Consider the following 23,580-nt stretch of genomic DNA (forward strand, 5'->3'; position numbering starts at 1 on the left):
GCCAGAGTCAATAAAACAACACTACAGACTCATTCAATGCAGCACTGAACGTTGATTAACTTAAATTAGTTAATGTTGATGCATTTTCCCACTGCACTCAAATGTCCTACATGTAAAAGGAGTAAAAAGGGACATAAAGTGAGCTGATTACTCTTAACTTGGAAAGAATAGTAAATATTAGCACACACAATGGTTATATTTAAAAATTGTGAAAAATAAAGATATTGTCAGCACAGATCTTTATATTCCTGTTTTGTTTGTGCCAGACCAAGGTGTAGCCATGGATATCGGTGGTTTGGAGACTGTTGTGGCAAATTCTGCCTATGTGTTGGCCTGTGGAAGCATGGATGGATGCGCAGCAGCTGCCATGCGTGACAAGAAGATGCGTGCCAGGCTGAAACTCCCCCACGTCAGAGACTGCGAACATATAAAGGCAACCATAGACACAGCCTTTGACAGCATGTGTGTCATACAGCCCATCGGCAAGCGACTGTTCCAGCAGTTTCTGGAGAGAGACATAAAACCATAAAAATGTTGGAGAGCTGTGGAAAGACGTAGAAGAATATGCAACATGCCAAGAGAATGACAGACTGCAGAAGGTCCGAAGAATGATCTACAAACACAATGAATCAGCTTCAATTTCTGCAGTTTCCTTGAGGAGAAGGCCATCATTCGAGTTAAAGAAGACTTAAAGAATATCCGAGGTGACCTGTTTAAGAGAGCGAACAGCAGCTGCTCAAACACCTGGAGAGGGGTGCCATGGATGGTTTCAAGAACAGCATGTTCTTTCTGCGCTTTGTTCACTTCAACTGGCTGGAGAGCCAGCCTGTTGATGAAGGGTCCTGGGTAAAGCTGGTTTTGGGGAAGTGTATGCTTGTCAGGCAAAAGCGACGGGCAAAATTTACGCTAACAAGAAGCTGGAGAAGAAGATGCTGAAGAAACGCAAAGACTATGAGGCAAAGCACTGATGTGGCATTTTCAGTTCTACCAAGAACAATTTATCAACTCAATTCGATTTAGTTATGGCAAAAATGGCATTTCTCTCATGGAACTAACCCAACTAGGGACAGTGTTTGCCAGAAAGGGCAAAGGTTTAGTTTTGACCCCACAGTCCGATACAGAAACACCACACTGAAGTGTCTAAGACCATTAACTTAATCATAATTAACCTTCTCAGTCTGAAAGAAACAGCATAGTAAGATTAAAAATCTTGAGCATAGCTTCAGTCACCAGAATAAAATATGTGAGATATTTGCAAACCATACAGTCAAAGCAGTATAATCCCATAGATTGTTCAATCTGACTGCATTTAAGGAGGTTAACTGTGTATGATGATGTAACAGCAACAGAGAAAAGGTGTTCTCTGAATGGTTCACACTTCCACAGCATCAACATATATGGACAGTGTGTTGCCTCTATGAGGGAGCGTTTTTTCCTTGGAATTTTTCGGAATAGTCTAAAATCATTTCCTGGAAGGTAACTGGTGTTGTTAAGACCAGGTTAAAGCATTTTTTCCCTCTTTTTCTAAAAACGAAAATCAGAAATAAGTGAAAAAAGAGAAAAAAAAGACTCTACAGGGTGTCATACCAGATTTGACTGGAATCCAGGAAATGTGCTGTGAATTATTCCGCCACCATCCTCCCGACAATCTAATGTGGATTAAATTGAGACTAAATGTAGCTGATGCATCAATCTAAGAGACACTCTCTGTGTATATCAGAAGTTGACAAAAGTTGAGATTATTCTGGTGACTAAGTTGTAAAAAGTCCAACAAGAAAAGAGTCAATTAATCAGAACTACATGAAATGCACTTGTGTTTGACAAGCCATTAATAAGAATCCTCAGAGGAGCTGCAACACAGCAGAACACCTGTGAGGTGGAACCATCGGTGAAGGGGCGTGTAACTTCCTGATTTCATTGTATACTATTGGTGTCGTTAATCTAAAGCTGATGTTTTATTTGTGTTTAGGGAGCAATTGTGGAGAAGCGTATCCTTTCAAAAGTTCACAGTCGATTCATTGTGACCCTGGCTTACACCTTCGAGACCAAGACCGACCTCTGCCTGGTTGTGACCATCATGAATGGGGGAGATCTCAGGTGCTCTTTATAAACACTCAACACAGGAAAGTGTATTCATAAAACAAGCTGCAGACAGTTCCCTGAAATTAGCAGCTAGATAAATGTTTCTTCGGGTAACAACATGGAAGTTGTGTCCTCTTATGTCTGTTAATCAGTCTAAGGTATAAATCCTCTATCATCTGTCTTGTTGTTAGTGAAAAAAACCTAAAACCACTTGAATTACCTTCCCCCTTTCTCACATGTTTCATATGTATAATGTTGATGAAAAGAATCCTGGATTTGATGAGAAGAGAGCACGTTTCTACACAGCTCAGATCATCTGTGGGCTCAAGCACCTTCATCAGCACCGGGTCATCTACAGAGATCTGAAACCACAGAACGTACTGCTGGATGACGCAGGTCAGCGATTGCTCTGCATAATTTAATGTGCACATCAATGGCCGTGCCTCACCCATCAACCTTTTGATTTTTCTGTAATGAACAATAAATAGGTTACGCATTTCTCCTGCAGCTGAAATACTGACTGTTTATACATTGCTGAGGCCTTAATCACAAAGTTGTTAGTGAGTATCTGTAAGGTTTTCACTTCACAGGGACTGTCGAGATAATTCTACTGAATCTAAATCTGAACTAAAATACTGATTAAAGTGAAATGAGTGCCAGATATTCACTTTGATTTAAAAGAGGGCTATTGTAAAATATATGGCTGATTAATCTATATGCAGGTGTTGTAATAAAAACCTTTACACTCAGGGCATGTCAGCCTATCAGACTTGAGTCTGACTGTTGAATTTCCACCAGGAAAAGACAAACTACAGGTTATGCTGGGACTCCAGGTAAGTAACAACATTTAAACTGGTCAAAAGCTAGCCAGTTGGTAGGGAAATATCATCATCCAGGTCAAAGTTGCTCTGATAAATATCTGTACAGTCATGTTGAACATATTCTTGTTTGTTGTATGTGAACCTTGTGCTAATGACTTCAGGTTTCATGGCTCCGGAGCTTCCACAGAAAAAGGAGTATGACTACACTGTGGACTGCTTTACTCTGGGCGTCACCCTGTGTGAAATGATTGCAGCCAAAGGGCCTTTTAGAGTACGAGGGGAGAAGGTACACTTCTATAGCCTCACTTTGTCTGTTTGCTCTTGTTCAGATGCCACTTCTCTTCTGCCAATTCCCACATAAGTATTTGTCTTTTTCTTTAGGTGGAGAATGATGAGGTGGTTGGTGGAATCTTGGATGATCCAGTTTCTTTCTCACAAAGCTTCAGTAAGGAATGCAAGGAACCTTTGTGAAGCCCAGATGAAGAAGAACCCAGCATAACGACTGGGGTTCGAAAATAAAGAATTCACAGAGCTCAAGAATCAGCCCTTTTTTGAAGAGATTAACTGGGGCCAACTGGAAGCAGGTGACATACAAAATCACCAGCAGGAAAGAAAAGCTTACTGAAACACAAACCCCCTCTAAAAAGGCCTCAAAAATGCTAAATTAATTCATATCCATACTTGAATTTATTTATCTCGAAAGGGTACGTCCTAAAATGGTCTGTGCCAGCGATATTGATGATGTGGGAGTCTTCAGCACAACCAAAAATGTGGTCCTTGATGACAAAGACAGAGTTCTGGCAACATCCCAATCCCTTGGCAGGAGGAGATGATCGAGACAGGTGTGTTTGGAGAGATGAACATCTGGGTAGAAAATGGCAAGCTGCCCAATGACCTCAATCTAAACTATGTGGAAGCAAAAGGTGGTGTATGTGTGCTGAGTCAGATGTAGCGACAGAGCAGAGGGTGTATATATATATATATGAAGATTAATTCTGTGGTGATCCATTGTATATTAACATATTAGTACAGCTTGCTGGACCTTATGTAGCAACACTACTGGATTTGTAACATATCTTAGGTTTGTTGAATGAATTGCAGCATGATAAAATATTATACTGTTTAAATTGTGGTTGTGGTGATAACTGCAAATGTCAAGATATCTATTTAGTCATAATAGCAAGAATTACAATGTTCCACAATTTTTCTTAATTTATAATGCAAAAATAAATGGTATCATATTATATTACAACAGATATTGCAACAGATGAATTGAAAGCCAGAAATTGTGTGTTAGTTGTTCTTAAAGTCAGTTTATCTATTCTAAAAGATAAGACGGATAAAAGAATGATCACCCTAAGTGTCACTGAAAGCTCAAAAAAATAAGTATGCACATGTTTTAGTATCATTATGATAAAGGAACTTGATTTTTCTGATTTATCTGCAGCAGCTGTGGCCACAATCACATCATAGATCCTGTATTTCATTGCTTGGTCCACGCAGTGCATGTCCTTGACATCTAAATCATGCCCGTCATCCACCACAACCATTTTAACTGGTTTACCGCCCCCCCATGCACGTCACAAATTGTGTACAAAGAAAAGCAATTAGAAACCGATGCTTCCTCCCTCAATCTGAAAAAATGACAAACTGTTATGATTGGTGCAAAGCTAATCTGGAAGCATAAAAAATTAAGAGATGAATTACCAAACTGATCATGCAAGGTTCCCTTAAAAGTAGCACAATCAAAGACATCAGACTTCCATCATCACATCGCTATTAACATTTCAAAGGATACGCCATTGTTTAACAGGACCAAGTGTAGAGTGGTGCTACCACTTGTTTTTCTTTAAGCTGCACACCAAAGCTAAATGCTTTAAGATGAATGCTTTTATGCTGATAGTAAGTATTATGTTCACCAAGGTAACCACTACAGTTTGTTAAATTTTGTTAAGAGCCACTTAGCAAAGTCTTATGAGTAGGGTTTTTAGTTTTGTCAAGATTTAAAACTATCTAGTCAACATTGTCCACATTGATAACCCAAAGTCATGGACTGACCAACAAACAAATTAGTAATTCTGTCCACTTTGCTGCATCCAAAGCATGACCTAAAAACTCTTCTTCTATAAGTCTTATAATGCAGGATTCACACGGATGTAGTGCTTTAATGCAGGACGTTGGACGGGGCTGATGCCTGGAATTGTAACAACAATCATGAGATCAATTTCCACAACACAAGACATCCCTTAATTCAAAGTGAAGAAGTGAGACCGTCCACGCCTGAAACATGTATGTGTCAATCTTGCCTAATCACTGCAGCAGGTCAGCAGCCACGTATTGGTCCACCATACACTTCAATCTTTTTTTAAAGTATTTGTGCTGTTTGTGTTTCTGTGTGAGACAAAGAGGGAAACACATAAAGCTTTACACTGAGCTTTGGGTCTTTGATTGATTCAGCCAGGTATTAAAGTACCGACTGAACCGAAACTCTGTTACATCTAGTGAACAAATACTGACCGTTCAAAATTAAACAAAGGTAACATTATTTAACCATTGTTTGCTGAACTCACCTCTCTGAACTGTGTGACTCAAACGTCTACTTTTAGCTTCAGTGGAGAATTACACACTTTTCTTTCTTATTAAAAAGCTAATATTAAAAATAAAGAAAGTCCTCATAATAAACAGCAGCAGTAAATCTTTTCCTAGTGCGTTACTGCAGCTGTTGTTGCTGATGTTAACAGTAGTTAAAGCCAACACTTCCATACAAGATTACAAGTATAGGTACCTCAGGATTTAGTTGCATAGTTTTAAAAAACATTAACAAAATGTGTGTATTTCTTCTATGAGGTCAAGTACATATAATCATATTAATAAATATCCCACAAATGGAGTGAGTTTCTAAGGAATAAGAGACAACTAAATTAATCTACTTCACACTTCATTCTGTTGGCGGGGGAGGCGTCGGTGGGGTTAGGAATCAGTGTTGGAGTTCCCCCAGCAAGAGGGTCACTTTACTGCAGCTTCAAGTTGCAGGAGGGAAGGTTCTGACTGTTTGCACAGATGCACCAAAGCAGTTCAGGGATGGAGCTCAACTACAGATGGAGCTCAACCATCTGCAGGGAACTCGGAGCACAGCTCCTCTGCATTGAAAGGAGCAAGTTGATGTGGTTCGGGCATCTGGTTAGGATGCCTGCTGGTCTCTACACTTTTCAAGGTTTTTTTGGGCAACTGGCGGCTAAGAGTTGCTGCAACAGTGAATTAACTTTGATTCCGCCTCTGTACTTTTACATATGACATGATCCGCAACAAAGGCACATCAGTGCCAGCTTGTGTTAAAAAATGATCAATTATTATCATTAATAACAAATTATTATTGGAATTGCAACAAAATGAACTCGTTAAATACATCTGGACATAGATGCCCTCAGTGAAGTCTTTTTGGAGGTGAAACGAAAAAGCCCGGTTTGTTTTATATGAACTTTCCCTTTAAGCTAGGAGGTCAATGCGGACACAAGTGGATAAATATTTCAGCAGACTGACAGACGGGCAAGGAAATAAAATATTAACAGACCAAGATTATAACTTAAAGTATTAATGCCCCTTCAATACTGTAAGTACTGCATAAGATAGCACTTTGAACTGTACTTGTGAAGGCTGGGCAACAAGAGACTTTAAAGGTGATAAGATACAGACTGTAAATGGTTTGTCATGAACTAAATTTGTTTTATCTAAACAAAATGATATGTTTAAGATTTTTCTTTTTAAGACATCACCACACACTGCTGGGAGGATTTGTGCAGGTGTGAACTGTGAATAAAACTGTATTGTATGAATGGTTAGTCTTGATTTTTTTTGAGCATGTCCATAAGTTCAGTCCATATTTATTGAAGACTAATTAATTATGCAGGTGTGTTTGAAGAGCCTGGCCTTTGGTCAGATTCTACAGCACTGTACTGAGTCAACAGTCATATTTTCACAGAATAGACATCACAGTTGAATCTATACGCTTAAGCAAAAAAAGGAAAGGAAAGAAAAAGTATTTACAGAATGCAATGATTTCAACGCATCTTTTGTCCCGCTGTAACCTTGTTAAAGTTTAACCAGTATTTAAAAAGACTCTCTCTACCTCCAATAAATCATTCAAACACTTCATCAAGCTTTCAGTGTTTGCTCTGTGCTCAATTCAATATTTCCTCATAAGTATTTGCTTATGGAACTTGAAATAACCTCCCTAAAATTACAAGCTACCAATTAATTCCTCAAAAGTACATGCAGGCAGATGTGCAAAAAGATATGAGCAAACAAAATACTCATTCTAAGAATAAACATACATTGCAAAGGGTAAAATCTTCCCCCAGTTGTCTCATTTCATCCTGCATTTAGCTGCAAATTTCCATAGATTTAGTCATTTAGTTTTTTTTTTTAAAACACTCATTCTGAGTAAAATAAGGTAATTTTAGGTCAAAGGGCTTCAAATGTATGTGACAGACAAATCTGTTTCAAAGATTTACATTAATTCTTGTTTTAAACTTCTTCTTTTTTTCATTTAAATGCGTCCACAAAAGATCTTCTCTGTCTCAAAAAAAAAAAAACCTCTTCATTGCATAGTTACATTTCTATGGGAACTTGTCATTGTGTATGTGAAATGACATCAATTTTGGGCGGGAATAGCAGACTTAAAATGTAGCCACAGCCAACAAATCAATGTTCAAATTAGTCCGGGTTTGACCGCATGAGAAACTAATCTTGAGTCAGTTCTCACACTCCCAAAATGTATATCAGATACAGAAGCTGCGAATAGAGCTCACAACAGAGGCACTATCTATTACTTTTAATTATTAATCGAAATTCACTGACAAGATGAAAGAGATCATTGAGGTTATAGCACTTTTCTTAGGTTTTGTTGCCTGGATTATGGTTTTCATATCTTTAGAGGACCAGTATTGGAAAGAGTCCACCGCAGATGGGAGCGTAATTACAACCTCCACAATCTATGAGAACCTCTGGATGTCTTGTGCCAGTGATTCCACAGGAATCTATAACTGTCGAGATTTTCCATCTCTTTTTGCTCTCCCAGGTAAGTAAAAGATAACAGTCAGAGAGATTATTCTAAGACAGCATTTTACATGGAGGAGCCAAGAAAAGACACTCATGTATCACTATTTACTGTAACTCATAATGGAAATAAATAGAACAAAAATGTTTCAGACTTTATTAATATTTTGCAAATGATCATTAATGCGAACAGTTTATTCTGATGATTCAGCAGCATTAAATAGCTGAGTGTGCACTTTCCAATCAACAGTGATATTGGCAGAAGTGCGACTTTCTTTCAGGATTTACTTACAGCTCACGGAGGCACAAAGTTCTCTTATTAGAGTATCGAAATTGCTATAAACTACTCAAAATAACATCACACAATCTTCCCAGAAATTATGAAAAACAGTAGTTGTGCAATTCAAACCAATATGTCTGGCTTGTGACTCCAACATGTGTAATCAAAGTTCACATCAATTTTATGGACATTTCTCAGACTGCTGACTTATATCATATGTTTAGATCTGTTAAGTCACCCTATAAATTAGACAGATAGATAGATTCTTTGCCATAAGGCATTGTGTAACTGATATGCATTAAAGCTTCCTGTTTCACACATGATAATCGCATTTTGCATTAGTATCAAGTGAAGCTGTTTTTAACTCTTGTTGGTACTTCACTCTGGCAGAGAGCATGTAATATCATGTAATTTACTACTGCACCATTATACCTTTGTCTTTAGAGAAGTCCATAGACCTAAAACAATTAAGCCAAATAGTTCCTTGTCCTTGTGTGTCAGCTCTATTTGGAATGCATCAAATATTTTTTGGGTCTACTCTTACTACCAGACATTACAAAAAACTGACTGAGTCACTGCTGAACCTGACCTCTGTTAAAAGGCATGAACTTCACCCTGATAATTAAAGTCTTTTTGGGTTGTTAGACGAGGAAATACTTGTCGATCACCAAATCTGGTTATCTCAAAGTCAGTATTTGGTGACCCACATCCACCCCTGGTAACGCAAACTTTCCCATCATCCCTTGGACACCGGGTGAAGTAACGAGTCAATATGAGTTGCATCCCATTAATAACTGTTTAATATTGTTGACATTGTTCTCAAAGCAAATGACTAAGGGTGATGCATAGCTTTGAGTATATAGACGTTGGTGACCATGTTTGAAGGCTGGACTTCGCCTCTGCTTTTCTGTAAGTTGGGTAAACACAAGTCTCTGAAAAGGTTCAATAGCACAGAGAATAAAAGGGAAAATCATAAGTGGGCTATTTGGAATTAATCATTGATTAGCAGGTTTTTGTTGCACTTTAGCTCAGGCATTGCTGGGAACTGGTCTGGGTCTCTGAGGCTGCGTGGCCAACAAATCTTCACATTTGAGCGAGAAGATAGCTTTGAGGGTTTATATTAAGTGTTCTCACGAGACAACTTTATACGGGCTGGACACAGAGAAAACATGAATCCAATAGTGGAAGCTTTTGCTTGCTTTCTGGGCTTTCTTGGCTGGATCATGGTTGGGATTGCCCTTCCAAATCGATACTGGAGAGAGTCTACAGTGGACGGTAACGTCATCACCACATCAACTATCTATGAAAACCTGTGGATGTCCTGTGCAACTGACTCAACAGGAGTTCACAACTGCCGGGAATTTCCATCTCTCCTCGCACTAAATGGTATGTGACCGGCACCAAAACAGTTTAATTTGTGTGAATGGCTCATCAGGCTTAAATTCTACCCATTCACTCACCTTGGCATGGCAAAACAAGACTTTACTCTTAAAAAAGATCACTTAGTTTAAAGTTGTGATGGGAAAACACGTGGAAAAAAATAGCTGTAATCTTCAGTAACAGTAACTCAATCTGAACTGGAAAGATGTACAAGTTGAAGATAAAAAGCTGCGGTGGCTTTAATCTGTGGTGAACAGATAATGTGGCATGAAAAGATGAGAGAGGACAAGCACTAAATCCAGAACTCTAAATTCAATGCAAAAGGCTGTATAGTGTGTTTATTTAGTACTAAACCTACAAAAATGGGATGTACAGCCCATACACGGCATTAAGCCCTGAGATAATCCTTGTTTCCATGAACTCACCTGATTAGTTTCTGAAACCTTCACCAGTTCCTGCCTGTGCTGCGATAACATGTGTAACTGAAAGGTTTTTGGCAAAAGTGAGGCTCTCCTGTACGTTCATGAAAAGTCTTCCTCTGAAACAGCAGAGGTATTTACAACTACAGTACATGATGTTTCACCAGTTTGATGACAGCATTTGTGGTTCATTATTTTGACAACGTTCCTAAACTCAACATTTGAGGCTGCTGCCGCGACGTTAAACCTTGATAATGGACAGTGTTACTCACTGCTCTTGATTGTATCATTGATCCTCTGAAGGGCTCACACCTATATTAGTGTTGTTGCCCAACAGTAAAGAAACCGGCTCAGCCACATACTACAACATTGCAACATCATCTTGCATCTCTTACTGATGTAACACTAGCTAATCTATAATATATAACACAAATCAACATTTTGAGTAAGAAAATGTGAGAAAAGCCACCATCATGGTATCAAAATGACTGTCCAGTTGTTCCAATGAAATGCATGGGTGTGTCCAACATCTTAACTGGTGTTTTATGTATCATTTTACATAGAATTTCTATGTGTATACATAATGCATCAACTAATGTTTTCACACAGGGTACATTCAGGCCTCCCGAGCACTGATGATCGCTTCCATCGTGTTTGGGACGTTCGGGCTCGTGGCGACTCTTGTTGGAATGCAGTGCTCTAAAATAGGCGCAGACAACTACGTTCTCAAGGGAAGGATTGCAGCAATTGGAGGCGTGTTCTTTCTAATTCAAGGTACATACCTTTCAAATCATGCATCTTAAATGTGCATTTTACTTCAAAATGACTTAGAGCTGCAAAAATAGGTCTGAGCTTAGAACATTAGAAATCTTTCAGAATATCTTCATGCAAAACTATGTACACACACACAGATATATGTGGAGAATATGCACCCTGAACTAATCTGTCCATAAAACACCTGGGTAAGTAAACATGTCTGTCTCTAACCTCTGTGTACAGAAGACAAGCTATCAGCAAATGGCTGACCAGTTAAAAAGGTTATCACTAATCTAACAAACCTACCTGTCAACAGAGATCCTTATATTAAAAAAAGGTCCATGACTTCTGAAAGTATCAGGCACACAGTGTAAAATGCAAAGCTAGCATTAACTTACTTGTGATCTCATGAAGAAAGAAATTGCTCTTGATTAAATTCTGTCTGAAAGGTTGTTTTAGTTTGACTTAAAAAGAAGCACTGCTCTGCTGAACTGAGACATGCAGAATTGTAACAAAGGGAAGTATTTCCACACTGTTAGCAGGTTCCTTTTGTTTCATCTAAAATAAAGCATCTTACTCCTTCCACGTGTTTTCAGATTAAGAAAAAACCTTCTATAAACCTTTTCAACTCTCTTCATCTAAATCTACCTCATCTTCTTGTATGAGCAGTATCTGTAAATGTAATAATATTTAACGTGACTAATGTTGACCACCTTTTGTGTTCTAAAGGGATTTGCACCATGATCGCAGTCTCTTGGTATGCAGCCAACATCACACAGGAGTTCTTCAACCAGCTTTATTTGGGAACAAAGTAAGTCACCATGAGCTGCGTCAGTGATTCAAAGGGCTGAAATCCTTAATGCACAACAGAATATAAGGGAAACGTTGTTCTATCGCAGGTATGAGATAGGAGAGGGCCTGTACATCGGCTGGGCTTCGGCAGTTCTTGCCATCTGTGGAGGCTCCTGCTTGCTGTGTTCTTGTAAATTCAAATCACCCAATGAAAAAAGGTGAGTATCTGTCTCAAACCCTGAATTCACTGTAAAGCTGCTCTATATTGTCCTAAATGACACACATCTTCTGTGCTTTAGCTCATATCCATACCAGCCGGCCTCCAGAGGCCACGTGGTGTCAACTGTGGCAGCATCTCACAACACACCAAGCAACTATGGGAGAAATGCGTACGTCTGAGGGTCACTCGCATTCATTTAATGCTTCACCAGATCATGAAGAATGAATTATTCTAAATCTATGTGATGGCGACATGAATAGTTCAAATACCTTTTGATTTTTTATTACAGCATCCGCCTCTTAATTACACATCCTTCAGTATAGATTTGTTCCATTTAAATCTTAACTCTAATTTACTTTTCTTTATTTGTATGATTGTGAAAAACAATTAGTTACATTTTAAAAAACTCTGAGACTACAAATGCATGACAATAATATTCAATCCTTTTGATTTTTTTTGCACTGAAGTATGAACTCAAAGGCTTTTGTTTGCTGTGCACGTGTGATCTAGATCTGTATCAGATTTTGGTTGATGAAGATTCAAATGGCTCCCTGTTCCTTGATGTCTTCAGATAATTCTTCCGGTTTACTTTTCAGTAGAATGGTGACAAGCTCAAAAAAATTTCGCCTCTGTGGGATAAGAATTTCAGAAAGTTCTTTAGTCTCCATAAAAATAATCAGACTGGTCTTAAAGAGAATAAAGATCTAAATGAACGTCTTTCTACATATGTGTTAAAGAGAGAAAACAACAGCTTAATGTGCAAAAGCATGGCAAAAATGTGCAGCTGTAGCCGCTAACAGTGGATGTATTGTGATTATATAATGTTTCCACAGCACACGGGGAGTTTCACTGTGCTGAATTCTGGCTCCCAGTTCTGAATTAAACCCTTGAGGAAGACAAGTGTGCGAGTCTTTATTTCTTTTTGGCTCTCCAATAAGAATGTTTTCTTTCATTCACTGAATGATCCCTGTGGCTTTTCAGACATGTTATTGTCTAAGTGCACTAGATCCTCACAGCAAAGACTGTAATGATGACAGTGTGCAGGATTTATGAATACATCAAACAATTATTCTCAATTTTCCCTTTCAGAAACTAACAGATTAAGTTGCTCATGTTCACACTCATCTAAACTAATCAAGAAGCTGCGATCTTCAAAGAAACACAGACAACAACTATCCTGTTACTTTTAGAGCAATCTATGATATATAAGCTGTTTTCTGGTGCCACCTACTGGATATGTATGGTGTCACATCTTAGATGGGAACTGACCGGGTGGAATCAGTGCTGCTGGTCTGTCTTCAGGAGACGTTTAGTGTCTCATGGATGCACATTATAATCATGCAGAACATTATTGTGAAACAGTATCTGCTAATGCCAAAAAAACGCCCAAAAACCGCCAAAAAGAAAATGTTTAAATCATCAGATTTTTAAAACTTATAATTACAGTTAACATTAAATATAATAAATGTTTTTAATCTTTAGGTGCTTCATTTGCTAAATTATCCAGGCTTTGCCCATCAAAGCGTATAAAGTGCCAGCCTTCGCTGACAGTGAGGTCCTGAGCTCCTTTAGCAGCATAGAAGTCTCGAGAGGGAGTGTTCCAGTTCAGCACAGACAGCTGCAGCCGGACACACTGCTTCTTTTTCCCCACCTAAGAAAAAAACAAAAAGAGTTTAATCTATATCACACAAAACCGACTCATTCAGCACTAATATTCACCACTTTCAAAATGATTAAAAGCTACTACACCACAACGACACTCAGTTCCAACATTTTATAAGAAGTGGTGCCTAAATGTGAAGTAAAACAAGCTTACCTCAGCAACTTTGCACAGTAAACCCTTGCCAATCCCATTTCCTATTGAGAAAATGATGAAAAAAAACCCAAACATGTAGGGTAAACCTGAGTAATATTTAGAAAATCATCCTTATACAGCCTTTTTGCTCCAGCCTTGATGATATCTCTGTCTACACACACAGTACCTCTGAACTCTGGCATCACATAGAGGTCTTCCAAATACACTGACGGTCCCTTCCAGGTACTGTAGGTGTAAAAGTAAAGGCCGTACCCGACAACTGTGAATCCTATCAGGAAATGAAAGAAACCAGTTTTAAAATCTTCAAGCAGAGACACTAAAACACAAACAGATATTATGGATTAATTATGGAGCATTTTAACTCAGTCAATCAGCAGGTTTACATGATGACATTAACTGGATTACAGCTATATTTGGGTTATGCTCCTTATCTGAGGGTAATTATCCTTGGATATATGGCGGTGAATGCATAGAATCACTGGCACAAAGCATGTCAGACCCCGGTACGATAGGTGGCGCTGTTCCCATTTCAGCTATCGCTAATAGAGCCACTTCCTGTTGACGTCTTCACCAACAACAACAACAAACTCGAACAAAGAGCTAGAAGAAGCTCCGTCCCTCTACATCTGTGATGAGCTGGTTATGGCGTAAAAATGCGATGCACAACGGCGTATTCTCCATCGCATTGTTTGTTTCTTTCTGACGGCGGGAAAAAATCTGGAGCATGCGCAGAACGCTCGATCCGATCCACTGTCGTCTACGTGCACGTTCAGTGCACGTTTGGATCGAGTTATCACGGGTCTTAATCCGATTGCGAGTAACCCGATCCAATCCGATTTTTTGTCAGATTAAGCTGTCTACATGAACTGAATAACTCAGTCTTATTGTAATTTAACCATTAATCCGATCCGATGGCACTCATGTAACCGCACTGAATGATTTACAGTTCCTACAAATAAATATTCTACTCACAACAGAACATAGAAAACAGATCAAATATTGAAAGTGAGACCTGAATGTCGTCCCATCCTTGTCTAGGACTCCAGCTGCTCAACAGTCCTGGGTCTTCGTTGTCATAGTTTGTGCTTCATGATGCAACGACCTGGATTCTTTTTACTCTTTCACACAGAGATGTCTCCAGATTATCTGAATCCTGTGGTACTCTGATCTAATTATGGAATATTCAGAGTCTTTGCAGTTTTACATTAATGAACATTATTCTGAAATTGTAGACGCAGTTTTTTTCCCTCAGATCTTTACTTCTGAGAACCTCTGCCTCTCTAAGGTGCTCTTTTACTGCCCAATCATGTTACTGACCTGTTGTAAATAACCTAAATCAGTTGCAATATGTTCCTCCTGCTGTTTTTTTCCAGCCTTTTGTTGCCCCGTCCCAAATTCTGCCAAAGATTTCCAGATTAACTTCTTTTTTCCCCCCATTAAATAGTAAAAAGTCTAATTTTCAACGTTTCAACATGTTCTATTGTGTATAAAATGTTGGTTTATAAGATTAGTAAATCATTGCATTGGTTTTACTTGCAGTTCACACAGTTTAAGTTGTAGCTCGTATAAAACTTTTTTATCTCTCATATGTAACAGAATCGAGGATGGCTGCTGAGTGAGAAAGACAACAACCGAAAGGTCTTGGTCCACCACTTACCTCCTTTTGATTTATGCTCCTCAGGAACTTCTGCAACAAGGCATTGAAAGAAGGGATTCTGGCTGAAACCATCACGCTCCAGTTCTTCAGCAAAACAAATAGAAATGTACTAAATAAACCTTTTTATCAGTGATTAGCAGACGTCAGCACCTGCGTGAACACACATCAGAAGCATCAAGTGTGACAGCATCAATAAATGCATTTTTACAAGGTTTACAACAGTTAGCTAAAACATTCCTGCTTCTGGTAATTACTTCATTAGACGCACAAGCATTTTAACTCCAGTGTTTACGGAGACTGGTCAGAAAAAGTTGGAAGTCGACTTGGGTCTTACAACATCCATATCGCTATGACTACAGTTTAACCATCCTGTGGTAACACACCCCGGTATGTTACTATATATAACCTCAGTCTGGTTTCTTTAACAGCAGGTTCACTCTGACCAGATGGAAAGGATTCAAGGTGCCCAAATAAAAAGTGATTATAAATAAATCTACACGGTCCGTATTTTTTCAGCACTTTTTGCCCCGTCTCGGTTCATCTCGGTAACATGTGGAGCGGCCTGGGATCGAACCCTAAACTGTCTGAATAAGGATTACTGAGGCGCAGGCCCAGGTTAGTTCCAGATTTTGTATTTCCTTTGTTATCATCAGTAGTTTACTACGATAACACTTAGCTATTAGTAAACTATTCCTTTCTTTGACGTGTTCAGAGATTCTTTTGTTGCAGTATGTGGGAATTCTGAAGCTGATGTTGACAGTGTCATTAGTTAGCACTGTTAACGCTGTCAGGGTGAAACACACTCAGCCTATTCATGACTAAAACCCGGCAAGAAAAAGACGGACTATGGTGAGTTCTGTCAGATGCTGCTTCATCCTGCCTTTTAGCAGCTGCAGCTTCACATCTGCTGGCCGTTTCTGTGCACTTCCAGGCTTGGCTGTTTGGTGATGAGACAGAGTTGGCTTCTGTCTTCCAGCACTGAACGTTTCATATGGAATAGTTTTCATTAGCAGGGCTTGTTTGAATACTTTTTCACAATGTGCATCTCATATGAATCATACGAAAGAAAAATAAATATTTGAGCATCTCTCACATTTAACCACCTCAGCCTCTGCTTTGCTTTGTCTCCCTGGTCTCCACGGATCTGCACCCTTTCCTCATAAAGTCTGTTAAAGAAATGACGGTCCTTGGTCCAAACCCACAGACGTCTGCTGACTGTACCCTTAGTGCTGTTGATGATCACCCGTACGTATAATTACCCATGTTTGGTTGCAGTGTCCATAATAGCTAATCTCATGGTGTGCGTTACATTTTACACTCACTGTCAAAGACATGGCTGAAATACCAGAGCAGCCACCATTAAAGAGTTGGAAAAACACATTTCAATGGGAAAGCATTACGAAATTCTTTACATTTGTCACTCTGTTATGGCTTCAAGGGACACTAAACATGGACCTAAGACATTGTGACTGTCATCACTCTTTCTCTTGCTCAGAAAGACATGCTTTCACAATGTTTTACAGAAGCCGTTTTGGCATCAGGTGCATTTCAGAACATTCATGATGGGGACATCTAGTGAGTCACTGATGGAACTGATACATAATCCATATTGTTGAGTACATCCAAAGTGGTCAAAATGTCTGTCTTTAGGGTTAATAAAGTTTTATTCGAATGTGTAGTTGTAGCTGAATTACCTTCATGGGATATCTTCACTTGGTCGGGCATTTTTTCATAAACCGCCAGCTCCTGCAAATGATTTTATGTCGTCATTTGACAGGTTTTCTAAAGAGATCTGAAAACCTACAGATAATAACTCATGTTACGTTTAGCGTTTGGAGCATTTTTGAAGCTTTGCAGCCGCTTGGCACCGACTCACCATGATCATCCTCGATATGTCTTTGCAGTCTTCTTTTGTTGCGGCTCGTATTCTGAAATTCATGTCTAAAGCAGCAGAAAAACTCGTTATTCTAATGTTTCGCGGTCAAGTCCACGCTTCCCTCCGAGTCCCAAAGGAAGAAAGATCCTCAGAACACAGGAAACGGAATCGATGTCGTTTCCCTTCAAAATATAACGTTAGATCCGACCGAGAGAGGCAGAAAGCGTGGCTCTGAGGTGCCGTGACCTTTGCTCCAAGTTGTCGACGCAACTGTTATATAAACCGGTTCACATCTGCGCTCTTTTAAACTTGAATACACACAATATACACAGTATATTGTATACAATATACACAGCGATCTTGTGACGGAAAAGAAAGGGAAAACCGCCTCCAGCCAGCAGGAAAGCGGATCTGACCTCTAAAGCATTCTGCTGGTTATCAATATGAAACCAATCCTTTGAATGCAGGTTTAACTAATGTCTGTAGGGTTTCACATTGTCACACACACACTTTCAGTAGTTATACTTAATTAAAAGCATTTAATTGAGGCAGCATCTTGTTTTTCAGGCTGCAACATGACCCATAACAACCTCCTCTAAACAGAAATGCTGTGGCAAAGTTACTGTATAGCAAAATCCTAACTTGTTCCAAAGGTTAATTTTACTTAATATGGCCAATTCCAAGACAGCTAAGTTCCACGTGACGACGTCACTTACATTACACTGAAGGTATTGAGACTCGTTTGTGCCAAACTAAAAGTAATAATCCTTTTAAATATCACAGAAATCCCCCAAAACGCACATATAGGGTTTCCATACAAAATCAGATTTATTTCAGGGTAAAAAAAGAACATGAAATCAGTTAGAATATAGGCTGAAACAGAAGATCGCACAGATTGATCGGGTTTCATTGGACTTTAAGATATTTACAAAGTCTGGTCACAATTGCTCTTTATTAGTCAAGAGTTCACATATTCCTCTTCATACTACTCCAGAGTTGACTCTTTAGGTTCAGCCCAGACAAATCTCCTCGTGTGTACCGCAGCTCCAACACGACAAGAATCTTCACTTCAGTGTGGCGACTGTGTGCTTGCTCCGGGGGACTCGGACCGCTCCAGCTTCATCCCTGCGTCTAGTGGAGTTGAGGAAATGGAGGTCGGTAGCACAGAGCTCTTAGTCTCCAGAGAGGAGGAGGCGGACGAGGGTAAAGATACAACTATGTACTTCTGCAGAGGCCGTGGAGCAGTCAGTCCAGGACCGCTGCCAGACTCCAGTTTTACCAAGGGCTGCAATGTTGAAGTTGCACTGGGAACAGTGCTTGTTACTGGCGAAGCTGACTGGGAAGAGCTAAGAGTGATTACCTAAAGCAAACACCAAAACATATGCAAGTTAATACACTCAGTAATAGTTCCATTAAGATGAATGCATGAGATGTGAAGGCTCACACCTTCATTCTTTATTATTATAAATAAATTAAGCATGTCTGTTCTGTTTGTTTTCATACCTTTTTATACACAAATAAAGGTTTAACAGGTTGGGTTGGAATAAGATAAAAATGTCATCAATCTGAAAAAGTCCTTTATCATATGTTCTAATGAAAATAAGTGCAGATTATCCTGAGGAACAGCAACATTTTGATGAATGTAAATTGAAAAATAAAAATAAAAAAACAAAGGCACCTGCTGAGTTGAGGCGGATCCTGCACTGGTTCCCATCACAATGTACTTTGTTGCTGGAGGAGACGGCTGTGATGGGGTACCGGGCCTCGGGGACATGAGGGTGAGGGAGCTGGGCACCTTAATGATGCTGGGAGTGCGAGGCCCTCCCGACCCACTTAACCCACTTTGTGAGACAGAAAGGGTGGGACGAGGCTGCAAGAAGTGTCATCATCCATTATTAAACAGCTGTTTGCAGGTTTTCTTTCACATGCTACTCTGATACGCTTTACATCAGGTTTGAAGCCTGATTGATGTGCTTCATGTTAAGCTGATTTACCATTTTCTTATCAAAGCTAACATATTCACATTCATTTCCACTGAAAGAACACATATTTCTACCAAGTATGAAGTGTACCTGAGTGATTGTTAACGTGGTCCTGTTGACTTGCTGAGCTTGCAGTGCTGCTTGAGTTCTGGCCTTTATTACGTGGGAGCACAGCATGGGTCCCAGGTAGCCATAGTCTGTCCGGTACTGCTCCATGTTGTCAGGCTGGGGTCGTATCTTGGCAATAACACTGGCACAATGTTTCTTTGGAAAGGTAAGAAACTGGTTACTACAACTTTAAAAGCAGTAAAAGCAGTTGAGCTTTGACCACTTTAATTTTACAAATATATCTACCGAAGCTCGCAAAATGGTGACAGAACTTGATTTATTACCAGTAACAGGCTTTGAACATGTTCAGCTCCTATCTTATCAATGTTGGAGACGACAGGTCCTTCCATCACAGCGCTGATGCGAGCACCCTCTATAGTAAGCCGAGGAAGGATCAGCGTCTTTATCACCTACAGAGGACAAACATAGGAGCTTAACATCACTGGCTCAGAAGGAAGGAGGAAAAACTGAGACAATCTCACTCACATCAGCTCCCAGTTCAGCAAGCCCAGCTATGCAACCGTATCGCGTCGTCCACTGGGTTTTCTCATCCAGCCAACTCTGAAAAAACACATCAGTCTGGTTCAGTTTGTGCAGAGTTTTAAACACGGGTGTAAAATTTAGGTTTTATCTTTTTAAATGTAGTTCATTACAGATTTACTGGATCTGGAAAAATGTAATGTGTAACTAAATGAAGTTATTAAAGCCATAATTGCTGAATGGGACGCCTGCTTTTTCAATGAGATTTGATTTTAACTGTTTGCTTAGAAGAGGTTACAATTTATAAAAGAAGTTAGCCATGATCGATGAACATAAATATAAAGGAATTAATAAAACACAGTAGGCCAACTAAGGTTTTTGTCACAACTCAAACACTGCATGTTTATTTGTACAGAGATAACTTCAAAAAGACGAAATAAATTTACTTCAAAGTTTAAGGAAACACGCTGAGCAACGGAAAAACCCACCTTAGTAAAAGTCTTGGTAATACGGGACTGGATGTTGTTGGTTGTGGTACTAAATGTTTTACAACTCTGGGCCATCAGTCGAGCAGCAAAATCCCGTAAAGCCCAGTGGTTGTCAACATCTGGTCGTAAACAGAGCTGCTTACTCACAATGCAGGTGACCACAGCTGGAATCAGCTCATGCAGCTACGAAAAAAGTAAAAACATTGTTTTTAGACTACATCCATTTAAAATCCAAACAGAGCATTTTACTACTTTTCTTTACTCACATATTTTTCCAAATAAAGGGTGGGATTATCCATGAGAGCTTTGACCATCCGCATGAGATAAATCAGCAAAGCCAAATTGTTTTGCACCACATTTACACGAACCTTTGAGGAGAGCATAAAGTCAGTACTTTCAGCTGAGAGACATTTGGGTAATTACTGTAATAAGAGTGTCTCTGAACCGTAGAGGAGGTTGGAAACATGCTTACTCCTTCAGAAATAAATGTGCTGAATCTTGGAAGCATCTGATACAGTCCTGGATCAGTAGCAATACTCTGTAAAGCTTCCTGTGTGACACAAAGAACACATTTAATAAACCAAAATCACACGGCAAACAGGGTTAAAATAACTTCTTCATAACCTGGCAGAATTCTGTTGGCACGGGCATTTTCCTCTACACACCAAAGCGCTGCCATTTCCTTACTTTATTGCTAGTTAACTATAAGTTGATATACTATTAATAATATAGTTATTAATACAGATATTTTGTGTGTGCACATGCATTAAAAAAAAAGGTAGGACTTACTGCTCTCTTTGCTTCACAGGAGCCAACACATGCTTCTGTGATTTCCTTGTAGTAAAGTTGCTGCTCTACAGAAAGCTCGTGAGTGCTGCGCGGTTTCAACCTGATCAGACCCTTCTCCTTTCCTAAATGAGATGGACACAAATATGAGATCAAAGATGTTACCGATTCCAAATATTAACACAGAAGATGAAGGGAGAAGAAGAAAGCTGGAAAGAGACTGTGGATGAAACCAGAAATAAGTTAAACTGACCTTTTCCATCAGGAGCTGTTGCACCTTGACCTTTGCCTTGAATCGTACCTTCCTCCTCCTGACCAGGTTTGACAACTTTGAGCGGCTCTGTGGATTCAGTCTTTTGTTGCTCTTTTGTTGCTGTAAAGTAGTAAATAAAGTTAAGCCCATTGTTTTTCCCGCAGATTTGTAACGTAATGCGTTATAAGAGAAAAAAAAATCAAACAGAGCTAACCTGGAGGTGGATTTTCTGGAATTGAAGGCTGCACCCCTTCAATACTTAACCAGTGGGCTACGGATTAACATACAAGGACAGTGCATCAGCGTCCAAAAGAGACACTCAAAAGAAGACACCCCATTATAATGGTGCAGAACAGCAAGCGATCCTGATAACTCAGGTACCTTTGAGAGAGACATCTAGTGGAACTCTGGGGAGCGGTGTGTTTATAATATCACTAAGGTCGACCTCCTTTTCCTCATAGAAATGAAGCTCTCTTCCACCACCACTTGCAAAGCGAAAAGGGATAAACTCTTGTGCCTGGAACCCATACAAGGGCTAAAAAAATAATAACAAAAAATTCATTAATACAAGATTTTTAACCGCATGTTAAATTCCATGCATCAAATGATAACTGTCTGTTAAAACATGCACGTTCTCCCGTACCTCTACATTTTTTAGTTTAAGCGCATTGTCTATGTCACTGGTGGTTAATTTACGTCTCTTCCCATGATGCATGAACTTCAACGCATCCTGGAAAGGGAAAAAGAAAATATATCAAGCAACATTCACAGATAAAATGTTTGTGAGGGTAATTTGAAATCCTAAAAACAAAACAAGAAAGGTTCAGCCATCATTGATTTACCTGTGCAATTTCTTTTATTCTGTAGCTGACCTCCTCACTCAAGGCTGCGCAGCTTTCCTCCTGCAGCTGCCCGACTCCCATTGACTCTGCCATGGCCTTCATCGACTCAGTGGGCAGGACGACCGAACACTGCTTCTGCCGACGTTCCTCTGCCATGGCTGGCGAAGTGAAGCATGCAGGTATCAGTATAACATTCAGAAATGTTAGTCAAAAATGTGGAACAGCTTTCTATCTGCCTTGTGAACCACACAGCCTATTTGTGCATGAAGGGTACTACTGAGAATAGTCACATCACAGGCAGATATACACGATTTTCATTCCTGAGAGAAACACAGCCCACAGAAGAGAGGTGTTTCAAAGTAGAGCTGCACTGTCAGATATCTCGTCCAGTGCTTTCAGAGAAGTATGAGACAAATGTCAGAAAAGCACATGCAGTGCTGCTAGCCTTGTAGTAACCGCTTTGTGCAGTCAGAGAATTTTACCAAGCCCTGTGATGCACAGAGGTTAATGAGAACACAATCACAACAGAACAGCAAAAACCACAAGGCCAAAGAAATGCAGGATATCTTGCCCAATCATAATCGGTGTGTCTCTGGAGCTAGTTCTTACAATGCAATTATATTTGTCATTCAATTAGGCAAAAGAGTCCAAATCAGCAAAGTTTAGACAATCTTATTCACATAAACGGAAAGCAGCTATGCGTAAAAATATTCAAGCTAATTATCAAGTTGTAGAGGACATTTTCATCTGTATTGAATACAACAATAAAAAATAACTTGTCATTGCTGGTACAAAACACATTTAAATCCCCTTTAATATCACATTACTAAATAGTGCATCAATAAAAAGACATATCGATCAATTCGGATGAATGGTTATTCAAAAATGTACTACTAATGTGTAAACAAACACACTGTGCTCCACAGAGAGCGGGTTAATCACTCTGACGGAACAACTAGCTACTTGCAACACACAAGCTCTTACAAAACGTATATTGATTCAAAGCGACAGTCTCACTACAAAACGAAAGAATGCGCTCATTTGAACTTATTTGGTGCCTGTATATCTCTTTCATATTAACTATCACTTGTTGTAATTTTGATGCATGTTAGCTTTCATGCTAATAACTTAGCTTCCGTAGACGTTTTTACCTGTGTGAAGTTGTCCCCTCCCTTCTGGGTTTATGCAGGAATTAAAACAAATGAGCACTATCAATGTTTATGCCAACAATGATTTTCCAAAGCTACTTTATCTCTGTTCATATCCATATCTTGACTTCAATAACTAACTTGTCCCGGGCAGCAGCTGAGATATCCGTTCGTGAATGAAGGCTTATGCTCCTGTCGCCATTTTGAGTACCGTGCCGACTGTGATATCGCGAGACTATAATTACGAACATGAGAAATAGAGTAACCGTTTTTTTTTTAATTGAATGAAAAACAGTTGAAACACATAAAGGAGATATGTTTTCAATTTCTGATTGAAGA

General features: G+C 39.4%; 4 protein-coding genes across 5 annotated transcripts; 2 read left to right on the forward strand and 2 right to left on the reverse strand.

Annotated features, from left to right (window-relative positions):
- The first annotated feature begins 280 nt into the window (after positions 1–280).
- grk1b (G protein-coupled receptor kinase 1 b) lies at positions 281–3,855 on the forward strand. The gene is given in 14 exon segments (XM_072374427.1): positions 281–523; positions 525–633; positions 636–713; positions 716–832; positions 835–956; positions 1,970–2,097; positions 2,321–2,478; positions 2,833–2,880; positions 2,883–2,915; positions 3,065–3,189; positions 3,285–3,350; positions 3,352–3,506; positions 3,607–3,692; positions 3,695–3,855. Coding segments are annotated over 14 exon segments (1,629 nt in total).
- Positions 3,856–7,661: 3,806 nt separating this feature from the next.
- On the forward strand, positions 7,662–12,707 carry LOC140280066 (claudin-15-like). 2 transcript variants are annotated; one of them, XM_072375329.1, is made up of 5 exons: positions 7,662–7,980; positions 10,647–10,811; positions 11,523–11,604; positions 11,693–11,803; positions 11,885–12,707. In XM_072375329.1, the coding sequence occupies exons 1-5, from the start codon at positions 7,764–7,766 to the stop codon at positions 11,982–11,984; spliced, it is 675 nt and encodes a 224-aa protein (XP_072231430.1). In that variant the 5' UTR covers positions 7,662–7,763; the 3' UTR covers positions 11,985–12,707. The 2 variants fall into 2 exon arrangements, with proteins under 2 accessions (XP_072231430.1, XP_072231429.1); XM_072375328.1 differs by lacking the exon at positions 7,662–7,980 and adding an exon at positions 9,225–9,624.
- A 547-nt stretch (positions 12,708–13,254) lies between these two features.
- On the reverse strand, positions 13,255–17,355 carry sat2b (spermidine/spermine N1-acetyltransferase family member 2b). The gene is made up of 6 exons (XM_072375330.1): positions 17,155–17,355; positions 16,973–17,024; positions 15,279–15,362; positions 13,788–13,889; positions 13,622–13,662; positions 13,255–13,456 (listed from the first exon to the last, which is right to left on the reverse strand). Exons 1-6 carry the CDS (start codon positions 17,215–17,217, stop codon positions 13,277–13,279), a joined length of 522 nt encoding a protein of 173 aa, XP_072231431.1. The 5' UTR covers positions 17,218–17,355; the 3' UTR covers positions 13,255–13,276.
- A 603-nt stretch (positions 17,356–17,958) lies between these two features.
- On the reverse strand, positions 17,959–23,474 carry taf6 (TAF6 RNA polymerase II, TATA box binding protein (TBP)-associated factor). Its single transcript, XM_072374880.1, has 15 exons — positions 23,245–23,474; positions 22,094–22,251; positions 21,895–21,981; positions 21,633–21,786; positions 21,466–21,522; positions 21,252–21,371; positions 21,002–21,123; positions 20,685–20,762; positions 20,479–20,580; positions 20,213–20,395; positions 19,731–19,805; positions 19,529–19,654; positions 19,227–19,400; positions 18,833–19,024; positions 17,959–18,514 (listed from the first exon to the last, which is right to left on the reverse strand). Exons 2-15 carry the CDS (start codon positions 22,247–22,249, stop codon positions 18,224–18,226), a joined length of 1,917 nt encoding a protein of 638 aa, XP_072230981.1. The 5' UTR covers positions 22,250–22,251; positions 23,245–23,474; the 3' UTR covers positions 17,959–18,223.
- Between the last annotated feature and the right edge of the window lie 106 nt (positions 23,475–23,580).

This window comes from Leuresthes tenuis, unplaced genomic scaffold, assembly GCF_036924035.1.
Source record: "Leuresthes tenuis unplaced genomic scaffold, fLeuTen1.0.hap1 SCAF_21, whole genome shotgun sequence".
Lineage (NCBI taxonomy): Eukaryota > Metazoa > Chordata > Actinopteri > Atheriniformes > Atherinopsidae > Leuresthes > Leuresthes tenuis.